Here is a 26,510-nt window from a genome sequence, read left to right as displayed (position 1 = left end):
GGCTGCTATTTCTAAGGTTCCTCTAAAATCCTGATTGTGGGATCCAGAGACAGATGGAGACATGCCAAATATCTTTCATACTGACTTTGATACAGATTGAGTTTAAAAATACATTCGCCATTTCTTCATTCCAAGTATCTTCTGTACTATGCTAAAAGCTTGTATTTGTACCAAATGATCACCAAGATGCCTTCAGAGTATGTGATTATTAACTGTTAAATCTCATTTTCACAAAAAACCATATTTTCCATATCGAGAATAATTTTTTAGAATTATTTCTGGGGCTAATTAAGATGATTTTTTTGTTAATTGAAACAAAAATTAACTTTTAGCAGATAAGTGCATTGCTTTTCCAGTACAGGAGCACTTCTGCAAAAGAAACCGAACAAAAACACATGTGCCTTTGGATCAAGCCAAAAAATCGGAAAGTTTACACTTCAAGGGCACTTAGAATGACACTCCTGTGCAGGCTGATAGCAAAACCAGAATGGTTCATCCATTTTAGCAGTGTAACACAACCCTGAGGGGAGTCTGTCAATTGAAGTGTTATCACACTTTAAACTCTTTTTCACTCAAACTGTCAGTTATCTATTTATCATTTCACTTTGGTGATTCAGCCATAGTAAACATAGACACCTATAGTGACTTTGTAATTGGCATAATTACGATACCAAATTACCTTCAGGACTTGAGAACAAGAAAAAGAATGTTCATGTATGCCTATGAGCTAAGCATTCTGAGGAAGAATAAGGTCAAGACAAATAACCATAAGCACTGAAAAAGAAATGCATAATACAAAATAATTTATTCAAATTACATGGTAGAAGGTGATCTATCAATTAAATAAAACTCCAGGGCTACCTATGGCTCACGGCTTTTTGTGTAGAACCAACTCTGACAAAATATTAGCAAAAGATAGAATAACTTTCAAAACATATTAAATTATTATAGGTAATTTCATAGACTATCAATTTACAGTTCACCAATAATCTGAGTATATTCCAGACTTGTAATTTCAGTTTCAGAGTAAACAAGTTATTAAACTGTACACAGACTAACAAATACCGCCAAAAAACTATTAAAAAATCGTATGTTTTTACTAAGAAAGACTTCTCAATTTCCACCTTGCCCAAATTCATATTATTCAAGATTTCCCTGGAAAACTTCAAAACCATTAATGACGTATCTTTAAAGTTAATAATTTAATAACTTTTTTTTGAAACAGAAGTTTGTACTAATCAGAATTGTAAGATAGGATAATCATTATATTTCTCATTCAATGAAAAAGTATTTTAAAAATTTACTCAAGGGAGAGCCTAAATAAACTATCTTCTTTTGAAGTTTTAAAATACTGCACATAAAATATATTAATTAAATCTAATTAAATTCAATCACTTAAATACTTTCATCTCCTCCTATGACATCATCCATGTTTGAATATTTTTGGTGGCAGGATTTCAAAGAAGAAGACACCTAACTAAAATATCCCCAAGCTTTAGAACGAAAATCTATGATTTTAAACTCAAAGAAAAAAAATTTTAAAGAAAATTTTTTAAAGACAATTTTACCATAAGAAATCTATCAGTACTAGCAAGTAATTTGATTTTCATAGGTTAGATTATCACTGGAAATACACATATAAAACATAAGATGAACACATAAAAAACTGAGTAAACTGAATCTTTTCAGTCTTGTTTTTCCTCTGAAACAAAATAACTTTACTCACATTTTTTCCATCCAGCAACTCCATGCACTTTTCATTTCTGTTGAAGTTGCCCACTACTTCTGGATGGACACAAGTATGATCCCTGCTGGAAAGAATAGTCATTGGGACCCCTGAGTATGCTGTTCTCCGGAGCTCTCTAGTAATCTGAGCAATCTGCTTGTGTGTGCGCGTCCCAAAATATATTTTGGGTATCTTGGATTTCCCCCCATGATCCTTCTTAGTGGTATTTGAGTAACCTTGACTGTTTCCTTGTTTAGTAGAACAACAACACCTGGAACAGTGACCAGGGGGCTGTAACAAAGAAAAGAAAAGACAACTCATGTCTGGTATACCACAAAAAATGTTATTAAACCTCTCACACAATCAGAAGCTATAAGTAATAAATCACAACTGTCAAATAAAGAGAGTATCAAGATGTTACATCATCTAAAACTTACCATTAAAGAAAAAACTAAAAACTCCATTTCAAATCAGTTCTGTTGCACTCTTAGAAGTTATAAATGATGTTTCCATATTTACATGGCTTTCTAACATATCACTCCAACTGTTGAATTCCAAATGTTTTAAATAGATTTTAATTCTCCTCTTTCACAAATTGTAAAAAATAAGACAAAATGGAGAACAATTTTCATTTTTGCTTAGACTTCAAGTGAACACGCAATATTAGTTTAGAGTTGATAGTGCTATTTTTGTTTACAGAGTAGCCCATTCAAATATCCTGTAATATACCAATATTTTAAAAAGCATTTTAAATATAGCTTACAAAAAAATAGAAATATCAAGTTGAATCTAAAACATCACTAAAAACAAGAAAACTATTCTCTAGCAAAGGGATAAAAATGAATGTAAATTATTAATACTTAATAATGAAGTATATCGCGCGGAACAGTCTTTCTGAAATTAAATTACCTGTCATGGAATGCAAATCCATCAGTAAAATTATACAGGATAGCTTTTTCTGGACAACTTTACTCATAATTTAGTTCCATAATTAAAATAGATATATGTCTCCTTAAGCATACCATTTGGAACATCAAGAATATAGTCCATTATTTACCTGACTTTTCTCTTCTGTTTTCAAATTCTCAAAAATAAAATAAAAAGTTCAATGCTGTATTTCAGAACCATGGGTTCTTAATAACTACTCCCTTTTCAACCTCAATTACTACACAAATGAGACAGAATGCAGCCTCATTTAAGAGAAATACTGTGAGGTGGTTAGTTTTATATTAGTGGTCACTGATGGGAAAAAAACTAGCACAGTAGCTTAAGAAAATGTGTGCTGTAGAGTTTTAGTTTAGTAGAACAAATACACCATTTAACTGAATTTTTTTTTTTTTAATTATAATCAGTAAGAGTAGCCTTCATAAACAAATACTAAGTCATAGCATGTTACACCACAATACTGGGGATCAAGCTGTCTTTTAGCCTCAACTCAGTGGAAAAGCAAGTTCAAATTACTCCCAGTCTCGCTCAACCTTGTCCACCATTAAATATTACAATACATGATAGAATGGATGTAAATGTGACCCTTCTGGAGCTGTCACTCACAGGGATAAAAGGTTCACTGATGTGCCAAATAAACAGTCAGTCAAAGCAGATAAAGTTACAGCCATGCTGGAATTGTTACATTCCCCTCTCAGGTTGCCAGTAGCAGCAGATTTCATTACAGAGTGCTGCCACATTAAATAGCCAGTTCCAAATATCCTGCCTTCTATATTGAATAATTACTTATTCACTGAAAGGATAAAAAGAAGAGTTATGAATGGGACTCTTGTCAACAGTGAGGCAGGAAACAGCTGACATGTGGTTTATGTTACATATGTTGCAATATATAACAATTTATGGTCACAGAAAATGGAATGCAAATTATATCATGATATTTCTGACTGAATTCTTTTTTGGCCTTTGCAATGATCACGTTAATTAACCTAGTTAATGAATTGAGATAACTTGAGGTAGCAGAAGTAGTTTACTCTTCTGTACCTCCACTCTTTTCATTCAATTATAGTATTTCTCTTACCGTATGATATAGTAAATTAAATACTGAATATTAAGTTGAATATTGGAATGCTAGGGTCTAATGCATTGTTATATACTATATGGATATATTATATCCAAGCATAAAAGTAATCCAATAAAGTGTTGTTTTCTCAAAGCTTAGAAGACCTCCTTTTTGATGAAACGCTTTCAAAATCAATTTCACTTAAAGCTTTATCACCTACTCCTTTTAATTCCACTGTTTTCTAACCAAAAAGTCCAAACAATATTGAAATAAACAAAATAAGTCAACCCCCTATGCCAAATTATCTAACACATAACTTGTAAACCTTCATACATATACATCTACCACACAATTTTTTTCAAGCAAAAAGAAATGCTATTATACAGTTTAGTAACTTGCTGTTTTATATTAAAACTTTTTACTTTTTAAAATTTGGCACTAATAAATTAAAATAAAGGATCTCCCTATCTTAAAATGTTATGATAGTAGCTATAACTAACAAAAGCTAAAGATCAAGAACTAGTTTTAGAAAACTTTTGCCAGTAGAGCAGCTTTATTTAGGTACCTTAAATCTGGTTCTCACCCCATAACTGAGAAAATTAGAAACTATGGCTAATTTTATGGCTAATTTACTTCAGACCAGTGTAAAACTTAATAAAACATGTTTTTGTTTATTAAGTTTTACACTGGTCTGAAGTAAATATATCATCTATGAATTTGAGGCTGACTCTCCTTAAGAATATGATTTTTCCGTGGGTGGTTATGCAAGTATTGGAGAAAATAGAAATTAAGAAAGAAAATTCATTGTTTTTCCTTTGCAATATTAAAGAGGAATTATTTCTTCAGAAGTGATCTTCTATTGAAGCTTCCATTCAAAGGATTTGATACAATCAATCCTATTTCAGATGGAAAAAATTTAATGTGGCAAAAGAAAAAAGGCATTTATTTAGCTACAAAAGAGAATTATTTGTACCAAAATCACCAACTTTCAATTCTGTAAGAAAACTAGAGAAAGAATACTAAAAACAGCAATGTCAGGAAGTCATAATATCCTCAAATCCAATTAATAGGCTAACACTTTATGGCCTCTTTCTGAAACACTTTGATCTAGCCGTCTTGAAATAATAAATGGATAAATTAAATTTTGTACCTTTCATTAAATATTTCTCCTACTAACAAGCTATCAGCTTTATCTTTCATAGGGATATTTTTCTTTTGCTTCTGACCTTTGAATTTACAGAAACCGCATTAGTAAACTGGAGAATAAATAAAAAAGTGTTCACTCTCACCCAACATATCTGAATATCAAGAAAGATAAAACATACAGGTTCCCCAAAACCTATAATCTCTAAGACCTGAAAGTGGCGACACTGAGTGGCAGAACCAACCTCTTTAAGAGATGACTGCTTTTCCTATAACTAGAAACTGTCTAGAGTCCTTTTACTTCAACAAAAGGCAAGAAAACCCAAGCCAAATAACACCAAAATTCTATCATTTAAAGAGAAACAAAAAACAAAACAAACAAAAACTATTAGGGGCCCCTAATAGTTCAGTAAGTGGAACATGCAACTCTTGATCTCAGGGTCATGAGTTCAAGCCCCATGTTGGGTGTGGAGCCTATATATATACATAAATATGTATATTCATAAACAGAAACATAAGAGACATACGTTGGTGTGACAATTGTATTATTTCCATATGCAGGAGGTCAACTGTTTAAAAATACATTTCAGGGGCACCTGGCCAGCTCAGTCAGTAAAGCATGTGACTCTTGATCTCAGGATTGTGAGTTCGAGCCCCACACTGGGTCCATGGAGATAACGTGAAGATAAAATCTAATACATACATACATACATACATACATACATACATACATACATACATAAATTACATTTCAAATCTACAAGAGTCAAAACTCTTCTTGGGGCACCTGGGTGGCTGAGTTGGTTAAGCATCAGACTTCGGCTCAGGTCTTGACCTCGCAGTTCGTGGGTTAGAGCCCCACGTCAAGCTCTGTGCTAACAGCTCAGAGCCTGGAGCCTGCTTCAGATTCTGTGTCTCCCTCTCTTTCTGCCCCTCTCCCACTCACACTCTGTCTCCCTCTCTCAAAAAGGAATAAGCATTAAAAAAAAAAAAATTTAAATCTGTTCTTAGAAGGTCAGCAACCAAGGATCTTAGGAAATCCTCTTCATGTCTACAAGTTCTATTCTCTCTCTTGTCATACTATATATATATAGAAACATATATCTAAATTTTTGAAAGGATAAAGAAAGATTATAAGATTTGATTTTAAAGACAGGCCAACTTCTGAGTCCTTGACACTATTCTTTTCACAAAGTTATAATTAGAAGGTCAAGTAGATTAAGGGGCGCCTGGGTGGCTCGGTCGGTTGAGTGTTCAACTCTTGATTTCAGCTCAGGACATGATCCCAGGATCATGAGATTGAGCCCCTCATCAGGCTCCATGCTGAATGTGGAGTTTGACTGAGATTCTCTCCCTCCCACCCCTCTTCCTCCCCCTCTGTCCTTCTCCAACGCTTTCACTCTCTAAAAAAAAAAAAAAAAAAAACAGTTCAAGTAGATTAAGGTATGATACAAAGTCTAAGGTTTCATAATTTTCTGCAACTTTTCTACACAACAACAAAAAAGTTACTATGCCTAAACAGCTGAAAAACAAAAATGAGCATGGTGACTAAATACATTTAAAAATGGAAAATAATAAAAGAATAGCTAGAAACTATTACATTGCCAGAGAAGTTATTTTGCTAATTCATAAATCAGAGGACCTTCTAAAAGGAGGCTATGAATTGAATTCTGAACACAGACATAAAAGGATATATTTAATGTGAAAAATAAGTGTATAAAAAAAGTGGAGAGCAAAAGAGACCCAAAAGAAGTTTATTTGTAGGAAATAAAGGGAAAACTAGGCCCATGAAATAGAAACATACTTTTCTGAAACTTTCCACATGTGCATGTTTTGTCTTTCAACCACACTGCAAATTCCTTAAGGAAAGAAACTATTTCTTATATTTCTTTATATAACTCATTCACTGAACATGGTGTTTTGCATAACTGTAACTGAAATCTTTTTAAATTGATGTACTTTGACTAATGTCCCTAAGCCAAATACTGTACATGTACTGCATTTTATTTGTCTGATAGATGCATAATTGATGTCCTAGTTTGAAGTTCTCCACATATCAAAAAGTTACTTCAAAATAAAAAGGTTAGCTTTAAAATAAAAAGTACAGGGAAATTTGTTATTTTCAAAGCCAAAAAGAAAAATCATCTTGTTATGCTAATATTCGAGCCACTTTTAGTTGTGAGTGACAAATATCCTGATATACTCATTAATAATAACTATCATTTATGAAGGCTGTCCCTGTGCTAAACACTTTACATGTACTATTTCATTTATTCATCCATCCATACATTCATTCAAGAAACATCAGAATTCTTGATATATCGAACCAACTAGAAGACAATGACAAGGGTCACCTCATCTCACTGACAAAGACTGCATACTCTTTAATTTTCAACAAAGCATAGTTTGCAGATTGTTTACCAATACCAGTTTGACTCATGAGTTACAGAACTGTTTAAAGTCAGTACTTTAAGTGCATTATTTTCTGAATGTAATTACAAAATATTCCTAAGAGTAAGCTATAAAATTTACTTCAAAAAACGATTTTAACTTATTATTAGCTGACATTTAAATCAAATATTTTCTAACAAGATTTACATTATGTTCCATAAGGGAAAAAAAAAAATCAAAACTCTCAATTAAGAGATTCGTTAAAGCATACATCAACATAAGTTTTCTGTAAAGGGCCAGAATTGAAATATTTTATGTTTTGTGGGAAATAAGGTCTCTGGCCCTGTATAGGAATATATTTGTATGATCCCAATGTGGGAAAAGATTTCTTAAACAATATACCAAAAGCACAATGACTGAAAACACAATCTCTTACAATGCAAATTTCTATTTAAAACGGCACTCCCCTTTATAAGAAAAAAAAAAATGGGAAAAAAAAGGCAGCACAAACTAAGATACTTGCACTGTATATAACCCAGGACCAGTATCCATAACATACAAAGAATTCCAACAAATTAATTTTAAAAGACAAATCCAATAGCTGGCCAAGAATAAGAAAATCACAAAAAAGCTGAAAGGCCAATAAACATCTGAAAAGATGTGTAATCTAATGCTCAACCTCATTATTAGTTAGGAAAATGCAAATTAAAATCATAATTCGATCCCATTTCACATCCATCAGATAGGGTGTTAGAAAGGATATGTATGGAACAATTCTCACAAACTGCTGACCCAAGTATAAAGCAGCACATCCACTTTGTAGAGCAAATTGGCAATCTAGTGAATCAAAGATACATAGACACTGTGACCGTGCATGACACCACTAAGTATACATACTACAGAAACTCTTGAACATTAAGACAGATACAGCAGGGATACTCTTTGCAGCACTGTTTTAATAGTGAGGAAAATAAGCTAAGTGTATCAACAGAAAAATGGATAAATTGTGAAGTTTTTTTCAATTAATGGAATACTATATATAATGAAAAAATAAAAAAAAAACAAAACAATATTGAACAGACTGAGTATAACTTAAATAAAATTTAATTCTCCCCATAAAATTCCAAACAAAGTGATGATAGGAATATAAACTATAAAACTTTAGGTACAGAATTAAGAATCCCTACTGTGGTAGATCCTCTTTGGAGCTAAGGATTCTAGTGGACAATATACCTGAAAAATGCTAAAAAGAATTTCAAAAGAAACACAGCACAGCACAGTCTATTCTGGTTCGTCTTTAGCTGCTTATGAAAGCAGGATCGTTTTCATCTTAACATCTCTTGATCAAAAATTTTTAACCTAATTTATTAGGAAATAGATTCTTAATTTAGGGTCCATGAACTGTTCCAGAAGAAAGGGTTTGAGATCACCCAGAAGCTACAGACACAATTTTGTGTGCATTTCCAGAAACTAAGTCCATAACTTTCATCAGGTGCTGAAGAAGACTCTGACTTATTGGGTGAGGGTTTTATTCAAGAATTTATGTCTGATTTTATAATGAAAATCAAATGGAAACAGCATTTTCTTTACAACCAACTTGCTCAGACCCATTTATTCTGTAAAGGAATAAACAAGTTGACAGTCCAAAGAAGACAATTTTATAAAGGTTTCTCTACTGCTTATAAATTCATTTATCTTTTACGTTTGTTAATTACCTGATATTAACATATAATTCTAAAACACCTAGTTCACTTTTTATTTCTAATTCTATTTTACAGATGAAAAAAATAACATCTAAGAGTTCCTCAAATTATCACAAAATACATGATAAATTTGTAGAGAAGTTGGAATCATAAATGTAAATGTCAAAACAAAGCTTTAACAGGATCATTTGCATCTACAATGTAACTTGGCAAAAAAGCAAAACATTGCCCTTTTTTATTTCAGAACGCCACGCACATAAAAAGCTAGTGGTAAAAAGCCAATGAATGTAGAATGTTACTAAGATCTTTGAGGCATAAAAAAGAGGGTTTATTTAAAAAAAAAAAAAAAAAAGAGGGTTTATTGTTAATCTTTATCAACCAATTGCTGTTGTCCAAGCCATCTAAACAGGTACTGAATGCCTGTTGTGCAAAATCTCACATAAGCACACACTCTAGTAAGATAGCAAAAGTGACATAACTATACCTTTTCAACTATTCTTTTTAAAAAATTCAAACAGTAGTACTCTACTGCCAGTTTCATGATTAAACTGCACAAAGCAGCTGTTTATCCACTCACAGCAACCAGCAGGTGAACCTGATTCAATATTTATCACAGGCTTTCACAGATCACTGCTAACCAAGCAAACGTTTTAATTAAGCTGGAACTTGCTTCAAAGAGCTCATTCAAGATGTCAATCAGCAGGTAAGGGATCAGATACAGTGTCAGGTGAGAGTGTGTAATACAAATCCACAACTTTCTTCATCCCATCGCTGTAAATTAGCCTGCTCTAAAGTTCAGACTCTGATTGTAACAGACTGCCAGTCTCCTGGAATGTGTAACTGAAGTCACTCAAATTCTATTGTGAAGGTTGTAAGCAATATGTTAAACTGCAATGGGCTAGCACATTAAGACAGATCCTTTTCACGGTTGTTTTTTGATACCATAAGTGTTTGTTACCCTACTCTCCACTTACTGTTTACTTTCTTGTCTGGTGTAAATGGGAATTCCTTAACACAGTTGCCCTAGTTTCTGAAAAGTTTATGTTTCAATAGAATTAATCAAGAAAGATCCAAAGTGGAATAACTTTTTACCTAAATTTATAGCTATTCTATACAAATCCTCAGTTTGAGAATAAACACATGATGAAAATGACCAAATTGCTAAAAAGCAAAAATTCTCTTGGTTTAAAAGCACTTTACACAGAAGTGCCCATGGCAACAAGTCTCAAAGTCACACTGGCGAACTTCATGAGACATACCTGGAGTATTTATAACAAAAAAAAGAAAAGAAAAAGAAGAATCAAAGAATGTAAGTGGAAAAGGGAAAGCTCTTCCTTAAAGACTGCCAGCTGGGGCACCTGGGTGGTTCGGTTGGTTAAGCATCTGCAGCTCAGGTCATGATCTCATGGTTTGTGGGTTCAAACCCGGCATCCAGCTCTGCACTGACCATGTGGGGCCTGTTTGGGATTCTGTCTCTCCCTCTCTCTCTCTCAAAATAAAGAAATAAACTTAAAAAAAATAAAAATAAAAAGAGAGGCACCTGGGTGGTTAAGCGTCAGACTTTGACTCAGGTCATGATCTCATGGTTCATGAGTTCGAGCCCCGCGTCAGGCTCTGTGCTGACAGCTCAGAGCCTGGAGCCTGTTTCGGATTCTGTGTCTCCCTCTCTCTCTGCCTCTCCCCCACTCATGCTCTGTCTCTGTCTCTCTCTCTCTCTCAAAAATAAATAAACATTAAGAACTTGGTGATTAAAAAAAAAAAATGCCAGCTAAAAATTGTATGTAAACAGAATGATAGAATTTTAAAACTCACCATCATGCAACTCCCATGTACTGAGTCCTGCAAGCTACCTAAATGGATGCTAAAATCAGTGAGAAAAAGTTGTTGGGGAACAAGATATTCACACAGCCTCCAAAAATGACCCCACAGATTACTTATCAATTACAAAAGAAAAAAATGTGCCTTCATAATGGAGACCAGGTAGTCACCAGTTTAACCAAATGGTCAAATTTATCATTAACAGTGTTCAAACTGGCATCAACATGCCTCTTGATGTGATATTAGAAATACACTTATGTGCTCTTCTTGAACAAAACTACATGATTATGTAATCCAAATAATCCAGACATGAATCAAGCAGAACCTAGAAATAAAGAAACTGTGTTAAAGAGATGTATTATTAGGTTGGTGAAAAGTAATCCAATTACACACTTACAAGTTTTTCAAACTTCCTTCAATGAACCTTTTAAAACGAGAAAACAAAGATATACTGTGACATTATCTTCCACACATAATTGACCAAATGCTACAAACAAAACCTACACAAAATAGAGATTTTTGCCTTTCATGAGCATTAGGAAATAGATAAGTTATTATCAATATACAAGCCTTTAAATTTAGCAGCACTACCCGACAGAACTTTATGCAATGATAAAATGCTCCGTATCTGCACTATTCAATACACTTGCCACTATCACATGTGGCTAGTGAGTACTTGAAATGTAATTAGTGCGACTAAAGAACTACACTTTAATTTTAATTAATTTAAGTAGTTACATGTGGCTAGTAGCTACCATATCAGACAAGGTAGATTTAAAATACTGCCATAGGTGCTCGGAGCACCTGGGTGGCTCAGTCGGTTAAGCCTCTGACTTCAGCTCAGGTCATGATCTCGTGGTCCATGGGTTTGAGCCCCGTGTCGGGCTCTGTGCTGATTGCTCAGAGCCTGGAGCCTGCTTTGGATTCTGTGTCTCCCTTTCTCTCTGCACCTCTCTCACTTGCGTGCACATGCTCACTCTCTCTCTCTCTAAAATAAATAAACATTAAAAAAAATAAAATACTATCTATCACAGGTTCTAAGTTTAATCTGGAAAATGAACTAGTGAGAATAACAAAAAAATATTTGGAAAAATAAGATGGGCAAGAATGGTATATATTTTTATATATGTAAGAATTTAGTGTACATGATAAAGATGTTGTGCTAGGCACTTCTTTAGACAGGTGTCCAACCCTATACTTTTAAAAGAGTTTAAGGGCACCTGGGTGGCTCAGTTGGTTAAGCGGCCAACTTCGGCTCAGGTCATGATCTCACCGTTTATGAGTTCAAACCCCACGTCAGACTCTGGGCTGACAACTTAGAGCCTGGAGCCTGCTTTGGATTCTGTGTCCTTCTCTCTCTCTCCTTCCCCCTTCCTCATTCTCTCTCTCTAAAATAAATAAATAAACATTAAAAAAAAAAAGTTTATTATAGTTCCTGCTAAAAAGGTGGATCTAATAACATACAACCATACCCAAACACACTCCCAGGCATAGCAAGACCAGTAAGACTCACTTACTCAGGAACTTTTATTTGGGGCATTTAGATTGAGTTGATTAACTACAAGGAGCAGACAAGAACATTTCATAATTCAAGGCTTTCATTCTGACATGTCATGGTAAGGACATAAGACAAACCAAAAAATAATAATAATGAGAGAACTCTGTAGAGAAAGGAAGAGAAGACACACTTAAGGCCTCAAAGAGAAGAAAAAAGCATCCTAAAACTTTTCAGTTCCAATAAAAGCCAACTGTACTCCCTACTTGACCTTTCTTTGAGTAGGCTTCCATTTCTTCAAAAGCAAATCATTCCTGATAAAGTCCATGTTTGAAATTATCAAATAACAAGAGACTTTCCCTAGGCTGAAGAAGTCTGAGTCTTCAATATAATAAAACCTAGTAAATAGCTAATGTATATTAATGAAAATGTATCTCACCTAAATATCCAGCCATAGACTATAAACATAAATTATAGAACAGTCATTCAACAAAATGCAATATAGTCATTAAAAATCATGAAGAGGGGCACCTGGGTGGCTCAGTCGGTTAAGCGTCCGACTTTGGCTCAGGTCACGATCTCACGCTCCGTGAGTTCGAGCCCCGCGTCGGGCTCTGGGCTGACTGCTCAGAGCCTGGAGCCTGTTTCAGATTCTGTGTCTCCCTCTCTCTCTGACCCTCCCCCGTTCATGCTTTGTCTCTCTCTGTCTCAAAAATAAATAAACGTTAAAAAAAAAAAAATTAAAAAAAAAAATTAAAAAAATTAAAAAAAAAAATCATGAAGAATTGGGGCTCAGTAGGTTGGGTGTCTGACTTCAGCTCAGGTCATGATCTCATGGTTCGTGGGTTCGAGCCCTGCACTGGGCTCTGTGCTGACAGCTCAGAACCTGGAGCCTGCTTCGGATTCTATGTCTCCTTCTCTCTGCCCCTCCCCCACTCACACTCTGTCTCTGTCTCTCAAAGATAAATAAATGTAAAAAAAAAAAAAAAATGATGAAGAATATAAAATGACATGAAAACATGATCCTGACTCATTATCATAAAGAGAAATAATTGGACATTATTTGCCTGCTGGGTGATGCAACAGTAAGCATGTAGCACTTTGTGTTATTCCTAAAAAACAAAAACCAAGGACAAAATCAAACCGGAATCTAATTCACTCTCTAGATCTAATTATCATTACTAGAAATCTGGGGACAGAGCACTATCTTAAATAACACCACCAGGATAAATTCAAACAAATCCTGAATATAAGAAATCCTACAAGACAAATAATGCATTTTCAACAAATAAATGCCATGCATGTATCTTGTTTAGATTCTCATTTTTAGAAAGCCAACTCTAAAACATTTTTAAACAAACAAAAACTGTAAACAGACTGCATATTAGACAAAGAATTATTGTTAATTTTCTAAAGTGTAATAATACTATCTTTAAAATGTCACTGCTATGTCTTTAAAAGTCTGTGTCCATTAGGGGTGCCCGGGTGGCTCAGTCGGTTAAGCGTCCGACTTCGGCTCAGGTCATGATCTCACAGTTTGTGGGTTTAAGCCCCGCGTCAGGCTCTGTGCTGACAGCTCAGAGCCTGGAGCCTGCTTCGGATTCTGTGTCTCCCTCTCTCTCTGCCCCTCCCCCTCTCATGCTCTGTCTCTCAATAATAAATGAACATTAAAAAAATTTTTTTAAATAAATAAAAGTCTATATCTGTTAAAAATATATGCTAATTTACGCATGGGTAAACGTATGTGAAATCTAATAGTTGTTTGAAAACCTTCCAGTCTCTCAATCCTATGTTGGGTGTAGAGATTACTTAAAAAAACAAAACAAAAAAAATAATAATTAAAAAAAATAAAAGCTTCTTTTGGGGCACCTGGCTGACTCGGTGGGGCATGTGACTCTTGATCTCAGAGTTGTGAGTCTGAGCCCCAAACTGGGTGCAGAGATTACTTAAAAATAAAATCTTAAAAAAAAAAGTCAAGGGCACCTGGGTGGCTCAATCGGTTAAGCCTCTGACTCTTGATTTCGGCTCAGGTCATGATCTCACAGTTTGTGAGTTCAAGTCCCATGTCCAGCTCTGTGCTGATAGTGCAGAGCCTGCTTGGGATTCTCTCTCTCATCCTCTCTCTCTGCCCCTCCTCCATCACAGACACCCACAAACGTTCCCACTCTTTTTTTAAATAAACTTAAAAAAAAAGTTCTAGGGGCGCCTGGGTGGCTCAGTCGGTTAAGCGTCTGACTTCAGTTCAGGTCATGATCTCGTGGTCTGTGAGTTCAAGCCCCACATAGGGCTCTGTGCTTACAGTTCAGAGCCTGGAGCCTGCTTCAGATTCTGTGTCTCCTTCTCTCTCTGCTACTCCCCTGCTCATGCTCTATCTCTCTGTCTCTCAAAAATAAAAAAAACATTAAAAAAATTAAAAAAAAAAAGTTCTAATCCCTCACTCTTTCTTCTTTCTTCTACTGATCCTTCCACAAAAGAAAAAAAAAAAAATAACAATGGGTAAATAAAACAAATAGGGGAGGTAAAATGGCAAAGTATTGATAATTTTTAAAGTGGAGTGATGGGCACAAGGAGGTTCATTATGCTGTCCTTTCTGTCTGCTTTGTGTATGAAATTTCCTTAATAAAATATTTTTAATGGAAGGAGTGTTTAAAAATCCATTTTTATAAAACAAGTACAACATTGATCCTAAAGCAAATTTAGATAATCTTTCTTTAACTAAAAATATGAAGAGATCCATACCATCAATACATAAATAGTGAAACGATTTCTAAATGTAATAGCAAATAGGATTCTTGTACATGTGTACACACACACACACACAACCAAAAAGCCAAAAATGAAAGGATAATTCAGTGTTAAGGTCTAATAGTATCATTTAACATATTTTAGGGGCGCCTGGGTGGCTCGGTCGCTTAAGCGTCCGACTTCGGCTCAGGTCATGATCTCACGGTCCGTGAGTTCGAGCCCCGCGTCGGGCTCTGTGCTGACAGCTCAGAGCCTGGAGCCTGCTTCAGATTCTGTGTCTCCCTCTCTCTCTGCTTCTCCCCTGTTCATGCTCTGTCTCTCTCTGCCTCAAAAATAAATAAACGTTAAAAAAATTTAAAAAAAAAGAAAAAAAACATATTTTAAAAATGTGTAAAATCATATTCATATCCATAGTTTAATATTCATTCTTGATGAAAATGCTGAATAGGAATAAAATCATTCTTCTCAACCATGACAAAAAATCATATTTAAAAATTATATTTAAAATTATAATTAAATCTATGATTTACATATAAATATAACTTGTATAATTTAACATATTTATATATTTATACACTTATATAACTTATAGTAATCCAATAATTTATATTTATATATATATATATAATTTTCAAAAGCCACTTCACGTTTAATGAAGGAAACCATAGAAGTATTCCCATTAAAGTCTCAAAGAAGACAATGATGACCATACTTGGAATGTGCCAAGGAAAATCTCAGTTTATATCTGTTGTTTCAGGTTTATTACTAATAATGTACCCCACCACCTTTCATTCTCAAAAGTGTCCTATTCTGGGCAATAAATATATTCTTCTCTTACTATTATTACACTTAACATTGGAAGTATTATATAAAATTGCAAAATAGGTAAAATGATCACTATGTACAGATGATTATATACTTGGAAAACCTGAGAAAATTTATTAGAACTATTCTAATAAAAGAATTCATTGACGTGGCTCAGTAAAAAACAAAAAACAACAAAAAAAAACACACAGTAAATGGAGTTCAGTAAAAAAAAAGAAAGTGAAATTAATAGACTTTATACATAAAACCATAACAAATTAGAAAATGTAACTGAAGAACAAAATTCCAATTATATAGAAATAAAGGATAAATTCCCTAGGAATCAACTTAAGACTATATTTAAGTAGTAACAGGATATGTTACATGAGGCAAATCCTTTCACAACCTATATGTATATCAAATCATCATGACATATATTTTAGATACCTTCTGCCCCTGCCCCACGCACGTGCTCTCTCTCAAAAATAAATATAGGAAAAAATCTTTAAATATCTTACAATTTTATTTGTCAATTACACTTCATTAAACCTGAAAAAAGTTGGTATGAAAATTTTAAACACTAATTAAGGAAAGTTAAAAAACACAAGCAAATAGACAACATCATAAAGACCTCAACTCTCTTCCAAATATCTATAAAATATATCAAGAAGCTAGACAGTCTAATTATTTTTTTAAAAATGTTCATTTATTTATTTTGAGAGAGAGAGAGAGCAAACAGGGGAGAAGGGTAGAGGGAGAGAGAGAGAGAGAGAGAGAGAGAGAGAGAGAGAGAGAGAGAGAGAGAGAGAGAGAATCTTAAGCAGGCTCCACACTCAGTGCGAAACCTGACATGGGGTTTGATAAAACAAACCATGAAATCATGACCTGAGCCGAAATCAAGAGTCATATGTACACGTAACCAACTGAGCCACCCAGGCACCTCTGACATCTAATTCTAATACACATATAGGAATATCATCCCCTCTGATAATCTCAAGTACGGCTTTAGATACAACAACAACGGCACAACACATGAAAGAAATAACTGATAAGCTGGACTTTATTACAATTAAAACGTTCTGTGAAAAACAATGATGAAAAAATGAGAAAACAAGCCACAGACTAGAAGATATATTTACAAAAGACTTATCTGGTAAACAACTATTATCCAAAATATACAAAGAACTCTTAAAACTTAAGAAGAGGGGCACCCGGGTGGCTCAGTCGGTTGGGCGTCCGACTTCAGCTCAGGTCATGATCTCACAGCTCATGAGTTCGAGCCCCGGGTCGGGCTCTGTGCCAACAACTCAGAGCCTGGAGCCCACTTCAGATTCTGTGTCTCCCTCTCTCTCTGCCCCTCCCCTGCTCATGCTCTGTCTCTCTCTGTCTCAGAAATAAATAAAAACATCAAAAAAATTTAAAAAAAAAAAACTTAAGAAAAATAACCCAATTTTAAAAATGAGTTTTTCAACCCTTTAGATCTTATTAAACATTTCACCAAAGAAGATATACAAATGGCAAATAAGCGTATGAAAAGATTCTTAACATCAGATATCATCAGGGAAATGCAAATTAAAACAAAATACCACTACACACATATTAGAATGGTCAAAATCCAGAACACTGACAACACCATATGCTGATGAAAATGTGGAGCCACAGGTACTCTCATTCATTACTGGTGAAATACAAAATGGTACAGCCACAATAGAAGACAATTTGGTAATTTCTTAAAAAAATAAATATACTTTTACCATAAGGTCCAGCAGTCATGCTCCTTGGTATTTAACTAAAGGAGCTGAAAACTTATGTCCACAAAAAAACCTGCACACAGATGTTTACATCTACTTTATTCATATAAAATTTGGAAGTGACCAAGATATCCTCAAGAAAGTGAATGAATAAGCAAACTGTGGTACATCCAGACAATGGAATATCCAGCCATGAATAATGAGTTATCAATCCATGAGTTAAGGTTCCACAGAGGAACCTTAAAAGCATATTACTAAGTGGGGCTCCTGGGTGGCTCATTTGGTTGGGTGTCTGACTTCAGCTCATGATTTTTTGGTCCATAAGTTCGAGCCCTGCGCCAGGCTCTGTGCTGACAGCTCAGCGCCTGGAGCCTGCTTCAGATTCTGTGTCTCCCTTTCTCTCTGTCCCTCTCCCAGTCACTCTCTCTCTCTCTCTCTCTCTCAAAAATAAATAAACATTAAAAAAAATTAAAAAATAAAAAGCACATTACTAAGTAAAGAAGCCAAACCAAAAAGACTACATACTGTATGACTCCAACTATATATAATATTCTGGGAAAGGTGAAACTATGGAGACAGTGAGTGAAAAGATCAGTGGTTGCCAGGGGCTTGGGGTTAAGTGGGGAGTAAAGAATAGGCGAAGCACAAAAGATTGTTAGGGCAGTAAAAATGCTCAGTATAACATCATAATGTTGGAAACATGTTATTATACATTTGTCCAAACCCACTGAATATACAAACACTGAGAGTGAACTGTAATATAAACTATGGACTTTGGGCACTTAGGATGCGTTGATGTAGGTTCATCAATTTTAATAAGTGTACCATTCTGGTGCAGGATGTTGATAACGGGGTGCCTATGCATGTTGGCAGGGGGCAAGGCATGTACAGTAAATCTCTGTACTTTCTCTTCAATTTTGCTGTGCTCCTTAAACTGCTCTACAAAAATTAAATCTCAATAAAAAAAATAAAACTTGAAACATATAACTGATGATTTGAAAATGTAACAAAATACTGTATTGTTCCAAAAAGTTGCCAAAAGATGAGGATAGAAATGAAAATACAGTGGTAGAAGATTCTTATATATTATATGTGAAGTAAACTATTTTGAAGTACAATAAGATGCAAATTATAAACCTTAGAGCAACCCCAAACAAATGGTTATAGTTAAGAAAGCTAAAACATGATCAATTAATCAAAAAGAAAGCAGAAAAGGAAAGGAGAATAAGAAACAGTTGTGGCAAATAGAAAACTTACAACAACCATATTGATGATTACACTAAATGTACAATAGTGTCAAATTGGTGGGAAAAGATTCAACTATGTACAAGAAATGCATTTAAAAAAAATTTTTTTTTAATGTTTTTACTTATTTTTGAGAGAGAGAGACCGAGCACAAACAGGGGAGGGGCAGAGAGAGAGGGAGACACAGAATCAGAAACAGGCTCTAGATTCTGAGCTGTCAGCACAGAGCAACATGCAGGGCTCAAACTCATAAACTGCAAGATCATGACCTGAGCCAAAGTCAGACGCTTAACTGACTGAGCCATCCAGCTGCCCCAAAAAATGCATTTTAAATGTAAAGACACGGATGGGTTAAAAGTAAAAGGATGAAAAAAGATATACTGTGCAAACACTAAGCGTAAGAAAGCTAGCTGGCTATATTAATTAGACAAGGTAGATTTAAGAACAGACTCTTCCAGTGACAGATGGGTTAACTCACCATGAAGACATCTTAAATGTGTACACAGGTAATAACAAAACTTAAGATCTAGGAGCTAAAAATTGACAGAATTGAAAGCAGCAGCAAATCCACAATTATAAGGCCCTCAGCACTCTTCTCTAATTTATAGGTAGATCAAAAAAATCAGTAAGGATATAGAAGACATAAACAACATAATAAGCCAACCTGACCTGACATTTATAGACTACTACACTGAATAAATGAGTAGTAGTCTATAAATGAATACACATACTTAGCAAGAACTCTGAGTATTTATCAACAGATCATTAAATCTAAATGAACTGAAATCATATAGAATGTTCTCTAACCCCACCAAATTAGAAAACAACATGAGAAAAATATCTGTAGAGAAAACACCTATTTAGTGTTTATTTAGACGTGTAAATAAATCCTCGGTCAGAGAAGAAATCACAAGGAAAGTTAGGGAAAAAAGTAAACTAGTATCAAAATCTGTGTGATACAGATAAACCAGTGCTTAGAGGGAAATGTAGAACTTTCAATGGCTGTCTTAGAAAGAAAACAAAAAGGTCCAAAATCAATTATGCTTAAGCCTCAAGAAGTTAAAAAAAGAGCAAATTAAATCCGAAGTACAACAAAGGAAATAAAGATAAAAGCAGAAATCAACTTAGTAGAAAATGGAAAAATATTAGAGAAAATGGAAAAACAAAGTTGTTTTTTAGAGATAATACAACTTATCGACCTCTGCCTACGTTGATCAAAAAGAGAAACACAAATTATAAATATCAGAAAGGAAGAGCTATCACTACAGATCCTGTATTTTTCAGAAAGGCTATTCTGAGCATTATATCAATGAATTTAAAAACTTGAATGAAATGGACAAATTTCTTGAGATGCTAATTACCAATTCAAGAAGCAACAGAAATTCTGAATAGTCCTATATTTATTTCAAGAATTAAATGTGTAAGGCACCTGGGTGGCTCAGTTGGTTAAGCGTTCAACTCTTGATTTTGCCTCAGGTCATGATCTCACGGTTCATAAGATCTAGCTAGCCCTGCAATGGGGCTCTGCACTGACAGCATGGAGCCCTGTCAGCACCCTGTCCGCATGGAGCCTGCTTGGGATTCCCTCTAGCCCTCTCTCTGCTCCTCCCCCACCATGCTCTCTATCTCAAAATAAACATTAAAAAAGAAAAATTAAGTGTGTAAGTTTTACTTACACAGAATAAGATAAAAGTCCAAGACGGCTTCACTAGCAAATTCTATCAAAAAATTAAGGAAGAAATAATATCCATACATCCCAACTCATTTTATAAGGCTAGCCTTACCCTGATATCAAAACCAAACACATTCTAAAAAATAAAGACCAATATCCTTAAGAGCACAGATGCAAAAACAGCCTTAGCAAATTTAGCAAATCAAATCCAGCAACATATTAAAAGGGTCCTACACCATGACTAAGTGGGTTTTACCACAGGAATATGAGTTTGGGTCCACAACCAAACCAATCATTATAACTCACCATATCAACAGGATATAAGAGGAAAATCCTATGATACCAATGGATGCAATAAAATTTAAAACAGAAAATTCAACATCCATTCCTTATAAAAACTTTCAGCAAACTAGGAATAGAAAAAAAACTTCCTCAACCTGATAAAAGGTAGATATAAAATACTGATGACAAATGTCATATATAATGGTAAGAAACGTGAAAGATGCTTTCCCCTCAAGATGTAAACAGGCGAGAATATCCACTCTCACTACTCCAATTCAACCCTGTACTGTATATCCTAGCCATTGGAATAAGGTAAGAAAATATGTTAAAAGTGAAACATTATTTAAAAAGTAAAATAATGTGGGGTGCCTGGGTGGTCATGATCTCACAGTTCATGGGTCCGAGCCTCACGTTGGGCTCTGTGCTGATAGCTCAGAGCCTGGAGCCTGCTTGGGAATCTGTGTCTCCCTCTCTCTCTGCCCCTCCCCTGCTCATGTTCTGTCTCTGTCTCAAAAATAAATAAAACATTTAAAAAACAATTTAAGAAAGTAAAACAATGTTTACTAGAGGATGTAAATATACAATTCTGTGCACTTAAAAAGTCCCACAAAATCTCCAATACCAACTAGAACCAAAAAATCACTCAGCAAAGTTGCAGGTTACATGGTCAATACACAAAAAACAAACTCTATCTCTACGGGCACCTGGTGGCTCAGTGGGTTAAGCGTCCAGTTCTTGGTTTAGGCTCAGGTCATGATCTTGCAGTTTCATGAGTTCAAAACCTTGTCAGACTCCACACTGATAGTGCATAGCCTGCTTAGGATTCTCAGTCTCTCTCTCTCTCTCTCTCTCTCTCTCTCTCTGGCCCTCCCCTACTCACACTATCTCTCTCTTTAAAATAAAGAAATAGGGCGCCTGGGTGGCTCAGTCGGTTGAGCGTCTGACTTCGGCTCAGGTCACGATCTCACGGTCGGTGAGTTCGAGCCCCGCGTCGGGCTCTGGGCTGATGGCTCAGAGCCTGGAGCCTACTTCCAATTCTGTGTCTCGCTCTCTCTCTGCCCCTCCCCCATTCATGCTCTGTCTCTCTCTGTCTCAAAAATAAATAAACGTTAAAAAAAAAAAATTTTTTTTTAAATAAAATAAAATAAAGAAACTTAAAAAAAATGAACTCTATTTCTATAATATTAACACATAACTAGAAAAGAAAATTCCAAGTGGAATCATACAATATTTGTTCTTTTGTGTCTGGCTTATTTCTGTTCAAGGTTCATCTATGTTGCAGCACATTTCAGAATTTCCTTCCTTTTTAAGGTTAAATATTCCATAGTATGTATATACCACATTTGTTTATCCATTCACGTATCAATGGACACTTGGGTTGTCTCTACTGTTTGGCTATTATTAACAATGCTGCTATGAATACTGGTGTACAAGTATCTGTTTCAGTATCTGCTTTCAATTCTTTTGGATATATACCCAGAAATGGAATTGCTGGAACATATGGTAATTCTATTTTTAACTTTTTGGAGAACTGGGAATAAGGTTTTTCAGTTAAAAATAGGAAAAGGAAGAAACTTACAATGAACCCTCTGGTACTAAAATGGAATTGTATCTATTGGTAGGAATACATAATTTTCAACACACATAAATATAAATATATAGAAGTGTAGATCTGCACACACACACGTAATTCCTAGCTCTGTCTGCTGAAAGGGCCTGGAATACCAATCGCAACAGCAATGAATAAAACTAACACCCAGAACTTGGCTTCTAAATATTATTTGCCACTAAAAGGAACCAGGGCTCCCTGGAAAAATGGCTGAATCCAAGCGTATGCCAGGGAAAAAGACCATATGATCCTGGAACACTTTGTGCCAGAAAGTAAGGAAATGCTCCAAGAATGATGGATACATATCAGAAATACACAAGCAACAAACTCCCACTTGAACATCTAAACAAATCATATAATAATGGATTATCACTCACTGAATAAAATGGGAAATCATGAGTCCATAAAGATATAAAATGAATAAATTTAATTAGTGAGGACATGCTATTTATAAAGTTTCAGAGTTTCTCCCCAAAGTCTTCTTTAATTATAAAAGGAAAAAAAATAACTTTATGGTGATGACTAGCAGTCATTACATTAATCAAATTATCAAAGTAATCATCAGTAATGGAACAAAATGAAACGATTTGCCACTTGACAGAATGCAATAGGTAGAATGGTAGAATGGGAAGCACTGCTTCTGTGACATTGCTGCCAAAGATATCTAGTCTTAATCTAATTATGATAAAGTCCCAAATTGAGAGACATTCTACAAAGGCTATAATCTTGTATGAAAGTCAAGGAAAGACTAAGGAACTGTTCCAGACTGAAGAAGAGAGCAAAATGACAATTAAATGCAATACATGATTCTGAACTGGATCCTTCTGCTGCAAAAGCTTTATTGAGATAACTGACAAAACTTTGATCTAGTTCTGAGTATTAAATAGTAAAAATGAATCAGTTTTAATTTCCTAATTTTTATGGTTTTATTGTAGTTATATAAAAGAATGTCTTTGCTTATTGGGAATAGACACATAAGTATCCGAGGGTGATGCAGCTTCGGGTCAACAACTTACTCTCAAATGGCTCCAAGGAAAAAAAAATTTATTTGTATTATACTTCCAATTTTTGTATAATTTGGTGGCTATGTCAAATCTTAAAAAGCTAAAATAAACACACAACTGCATCTACTGGCCAGAGAATTTTCCAATTAACAAAGTAGTATTCTAAAGTACAGTTATCTTTCTATATCCACTTATCCATGAGTGAAAAATTTCTATATGGCAATTATAGATTCTATTCTCACTAAATATGTACACGTGTCAGCTGGATTGGTATACATATTTCATTAAGTATTTCTACATATCAAGAAAAATAATTGTCAATCTTTCTAAAGCATTAGCCAAGTTTACTCAGTGATAAAAAATATTGGAAATTTTTGAGAATTTTCCTTTGTATTGCCACTACAGAGGTCACTATTATGTTTTCTATAAACTTGCAAAAATTTTTAATTATTGGAGCTGAAGGAAACTCCTTCAAGCAATTACTCATCCATTCTATCATCCTGTCCTTAAGTAAATTTGCAGATAAAGCAAGAGATTCACACTAATCCTGCTAACTTCTGGCCTTGCTTACCAAGATTAAAATAGCATAGGACAGGGCGCCTGGGCAGCTCGGTCAGTTAAGCATTCGACTTCAGCTCAGGTCATGATTTTTCAGTTCATGGGTTCAAGCCCTGCGTCAGGCTCTGTGCTGACAGCTTGGAACCTGCTTTGGATTCTCTCTCCCTCTCTCTCTCTCTCTCTCTCTCTCTCTCTCAGTCCCTCCCCTGCTCATGCTTGGTCTCCCTCAAAAATAAATGAACACAAAAAAATTTTTATATAAATAAATAATGAAAGTTAAGATAAAAAAAATAACATAGGACAAGGGTTAGTAAACTATCTTTAAAGGGTCAGAGAGTAAATATTTTGGGTTTTGTGAGCCATATATCTCTGTCCAACTACTCAACTCCAATGTTGCAGTACAAAAGCAGCCAATGACAGTATGTAAATGAACATAAACTATGTTCCCCCAAATTTATAAAAACAGGCAGCAGGTCATATTCAGCCCATGGGCTATAGTTTGCCAACTTCTGGCACAGAAGAAAGGTTACATCAAAAAAGTATTTATCAGGGGCACCTGGGTGGCTCGGTCGGTTAAGCGACCGACTTCAGCTCAGGTCATGATCTCATGGTTCGTGAGTTTGAGCCCCGCATCAGGCTCTGTGCTGACAGCGCAGAGCCTGGAGCTGCTTCAGATTTTGTGTCTTCCTCTCCCTCTGCCCCTCCCCCACTCATGCTCTGTCTCTCTCAAAAATAAATAAACATTAAAAAAAATTTTTTTAAAGTATGTATCAAAACAGACCAGTTATGATTTAGATTTTTAAAAGCCTTTTTATGACCATAATATATTAGGTGAAAAGTAAAAGCAATATACACTATAATCTAAATTTTGTAAAGAAAAAAAAAAAATAAAAATAAAGTACGTGCATAATACATATTATATATATGTTTTATACACATATGTTATATAACAAAAATGGCCACAAATTCTTCCCATCTCTATATGGAAGCCCCTTTGCAAGGTCACTTTATAGGTCTTCCACCCAAGAAATGAACTCCACCACTTTAATCTGGGTTTGGCCATGTGATTTGCTTTGGTGACTAAGACATTAGCAAACATGACACAGAGACTCAAAAGGCATTTGCACACTGGGGTTTGCTCTCTTGCTGCTTCTGGAACCCTGGGGCCACCACATACAAAGCCAAGATTAGATGATGAGAGATACCCACCAGTCTCAACCAACTGCCAACCAACCCCCAACAAAGAGTTGCTTAGCTGACCTGCAGTTGACCTGCAGCTGAACATAGATGCATGAGTGGCCCAGCTGAGATCAGCAGAAGAAATGCCCAGCTGAGCCCAGCCTAAATTGCTGATCCCCAGAATAGTGAGCCAAATAAATGGTTGGTTTATTACATAGTAATGGGTAACTAATTGTGTGTGTGTGTGTATGTGTGTGTGTTAAGAATAGATAGCAAGTAAAATATCAGGGCTGATACTAAGGAAATAGTTGAATTAAAGATTCATGTTAATAATTTTTTTTGTTTTGTTTTGGTTTTATTTTGGTTTCGTGTGTGTGTGTGTTTTAATTTTTTTAATGTTTATTTATTTATTTAAATATATGAAACTTACTGTCAAATTAGTTTCCATACAACACCCAGTGCTCATCCCAAAAGACGCCCTCTTCAATGCCCATCACCCACCCTCCCCTCCCTCCCACCCCCCATCAACCCTCAGTTTGTTCTCAGTTTTTAAGAGTCTCTTATGCTTTGGCTCTCTCTCCCACTCTAACCTCTTTTTTTTTTTTTTAATAATTTAAGTACACATTTATTTTGGTGTTTTCCAAATTTTCACTAAAGAACAGATAATACCTTTATTTCAAAAAACTTCAATGTCATTAAAAAACACATAATTCAACATGAAATGAAAAGTATAATGATGAAAAGTAAATGAAAATGAAAAGTATTTTTCATAATTTCCACTAAATACTGAGAGTCCAAATATATGGACATTCCTGACCTGATGCATTTGAATGAGCTGACAGATTTTACATTCTATCAAAGCTCGGGGATAAATAGTTACAGTTATATAGAAAACTAAGCAAATGACAAGACAAATATTAGTAGTGAAAAAAATAAAACCTAGTTTGGTGGAAGAACTGTAATCATAGTAGAAAACTGGCTATGTTTTTCATGATATTTATGTAATTACAATAATGTAAACACTAACTGTAAGGCTTAAAGCGGACAAGTAATGGGACAATCTAGAAAGGGTACCAGGAAGGCAAGAGAAGGTATCTAAAACCAAAAATTCAAGAAAAAAGCAGTACATATGTTATTCTTTAAAAAATAAATAAATACCCAAGTATTTAATAAGTAAAATGATTAAAATTATTGACTTCAAATAGTAGGAATTGGACCACAGCAACTTCTTACTCAACACATCTCCAGAGGCAAGGGACACAAAAGCAAACATGAACTATTGGGACCTCATCAAAATAAAAAGCTTCTGCACAGCAAAGGAAACAATCAGCAGAACTAAAAGGCAACCAACGGAATGGGAGAAGACATTTGCAAACGACA

At 34.8% G+C, this 26,510-nt stretch overlaps 1 protein-coding gene across 1 annotated transcript in view; it reads right to left on the bottom strand.

The window, feature by feature from the left end:
- Nucleotides 1–26,510, bottom strand: part of BRIP1 (BRCA1 interacting helicase 1) — a 207,588-nt gene that overhangs the window by 150,268 nt on the left and 30,810 nt on the right. The window contains 1 exon segment of the mRNA XM_053892318.1: nucleotides 1,727–2,017. Coding sequence (XP_053748293.1) covers nucleotides 1,727–2,017 — 291 coding nt within the window.

Source organism: Panthera pardus, unplaced genomic scaffold (assembly GCF_024362965.1).
Source record: "Panthera pardus isolate Hobbes unplaced genomic scaffold, ASM2436296v1 HiC_scaffold_3, whole genome shotgun sequence".
Lineage (NCBI taxonomy): Eukaryota > Metazoa > Chordata > Mammalia > Carnivora > Felidae > Panthera > Panthera pardus.
This window is presented reverse-complemented; position numbering and strand designations above follow the sequence as displayed.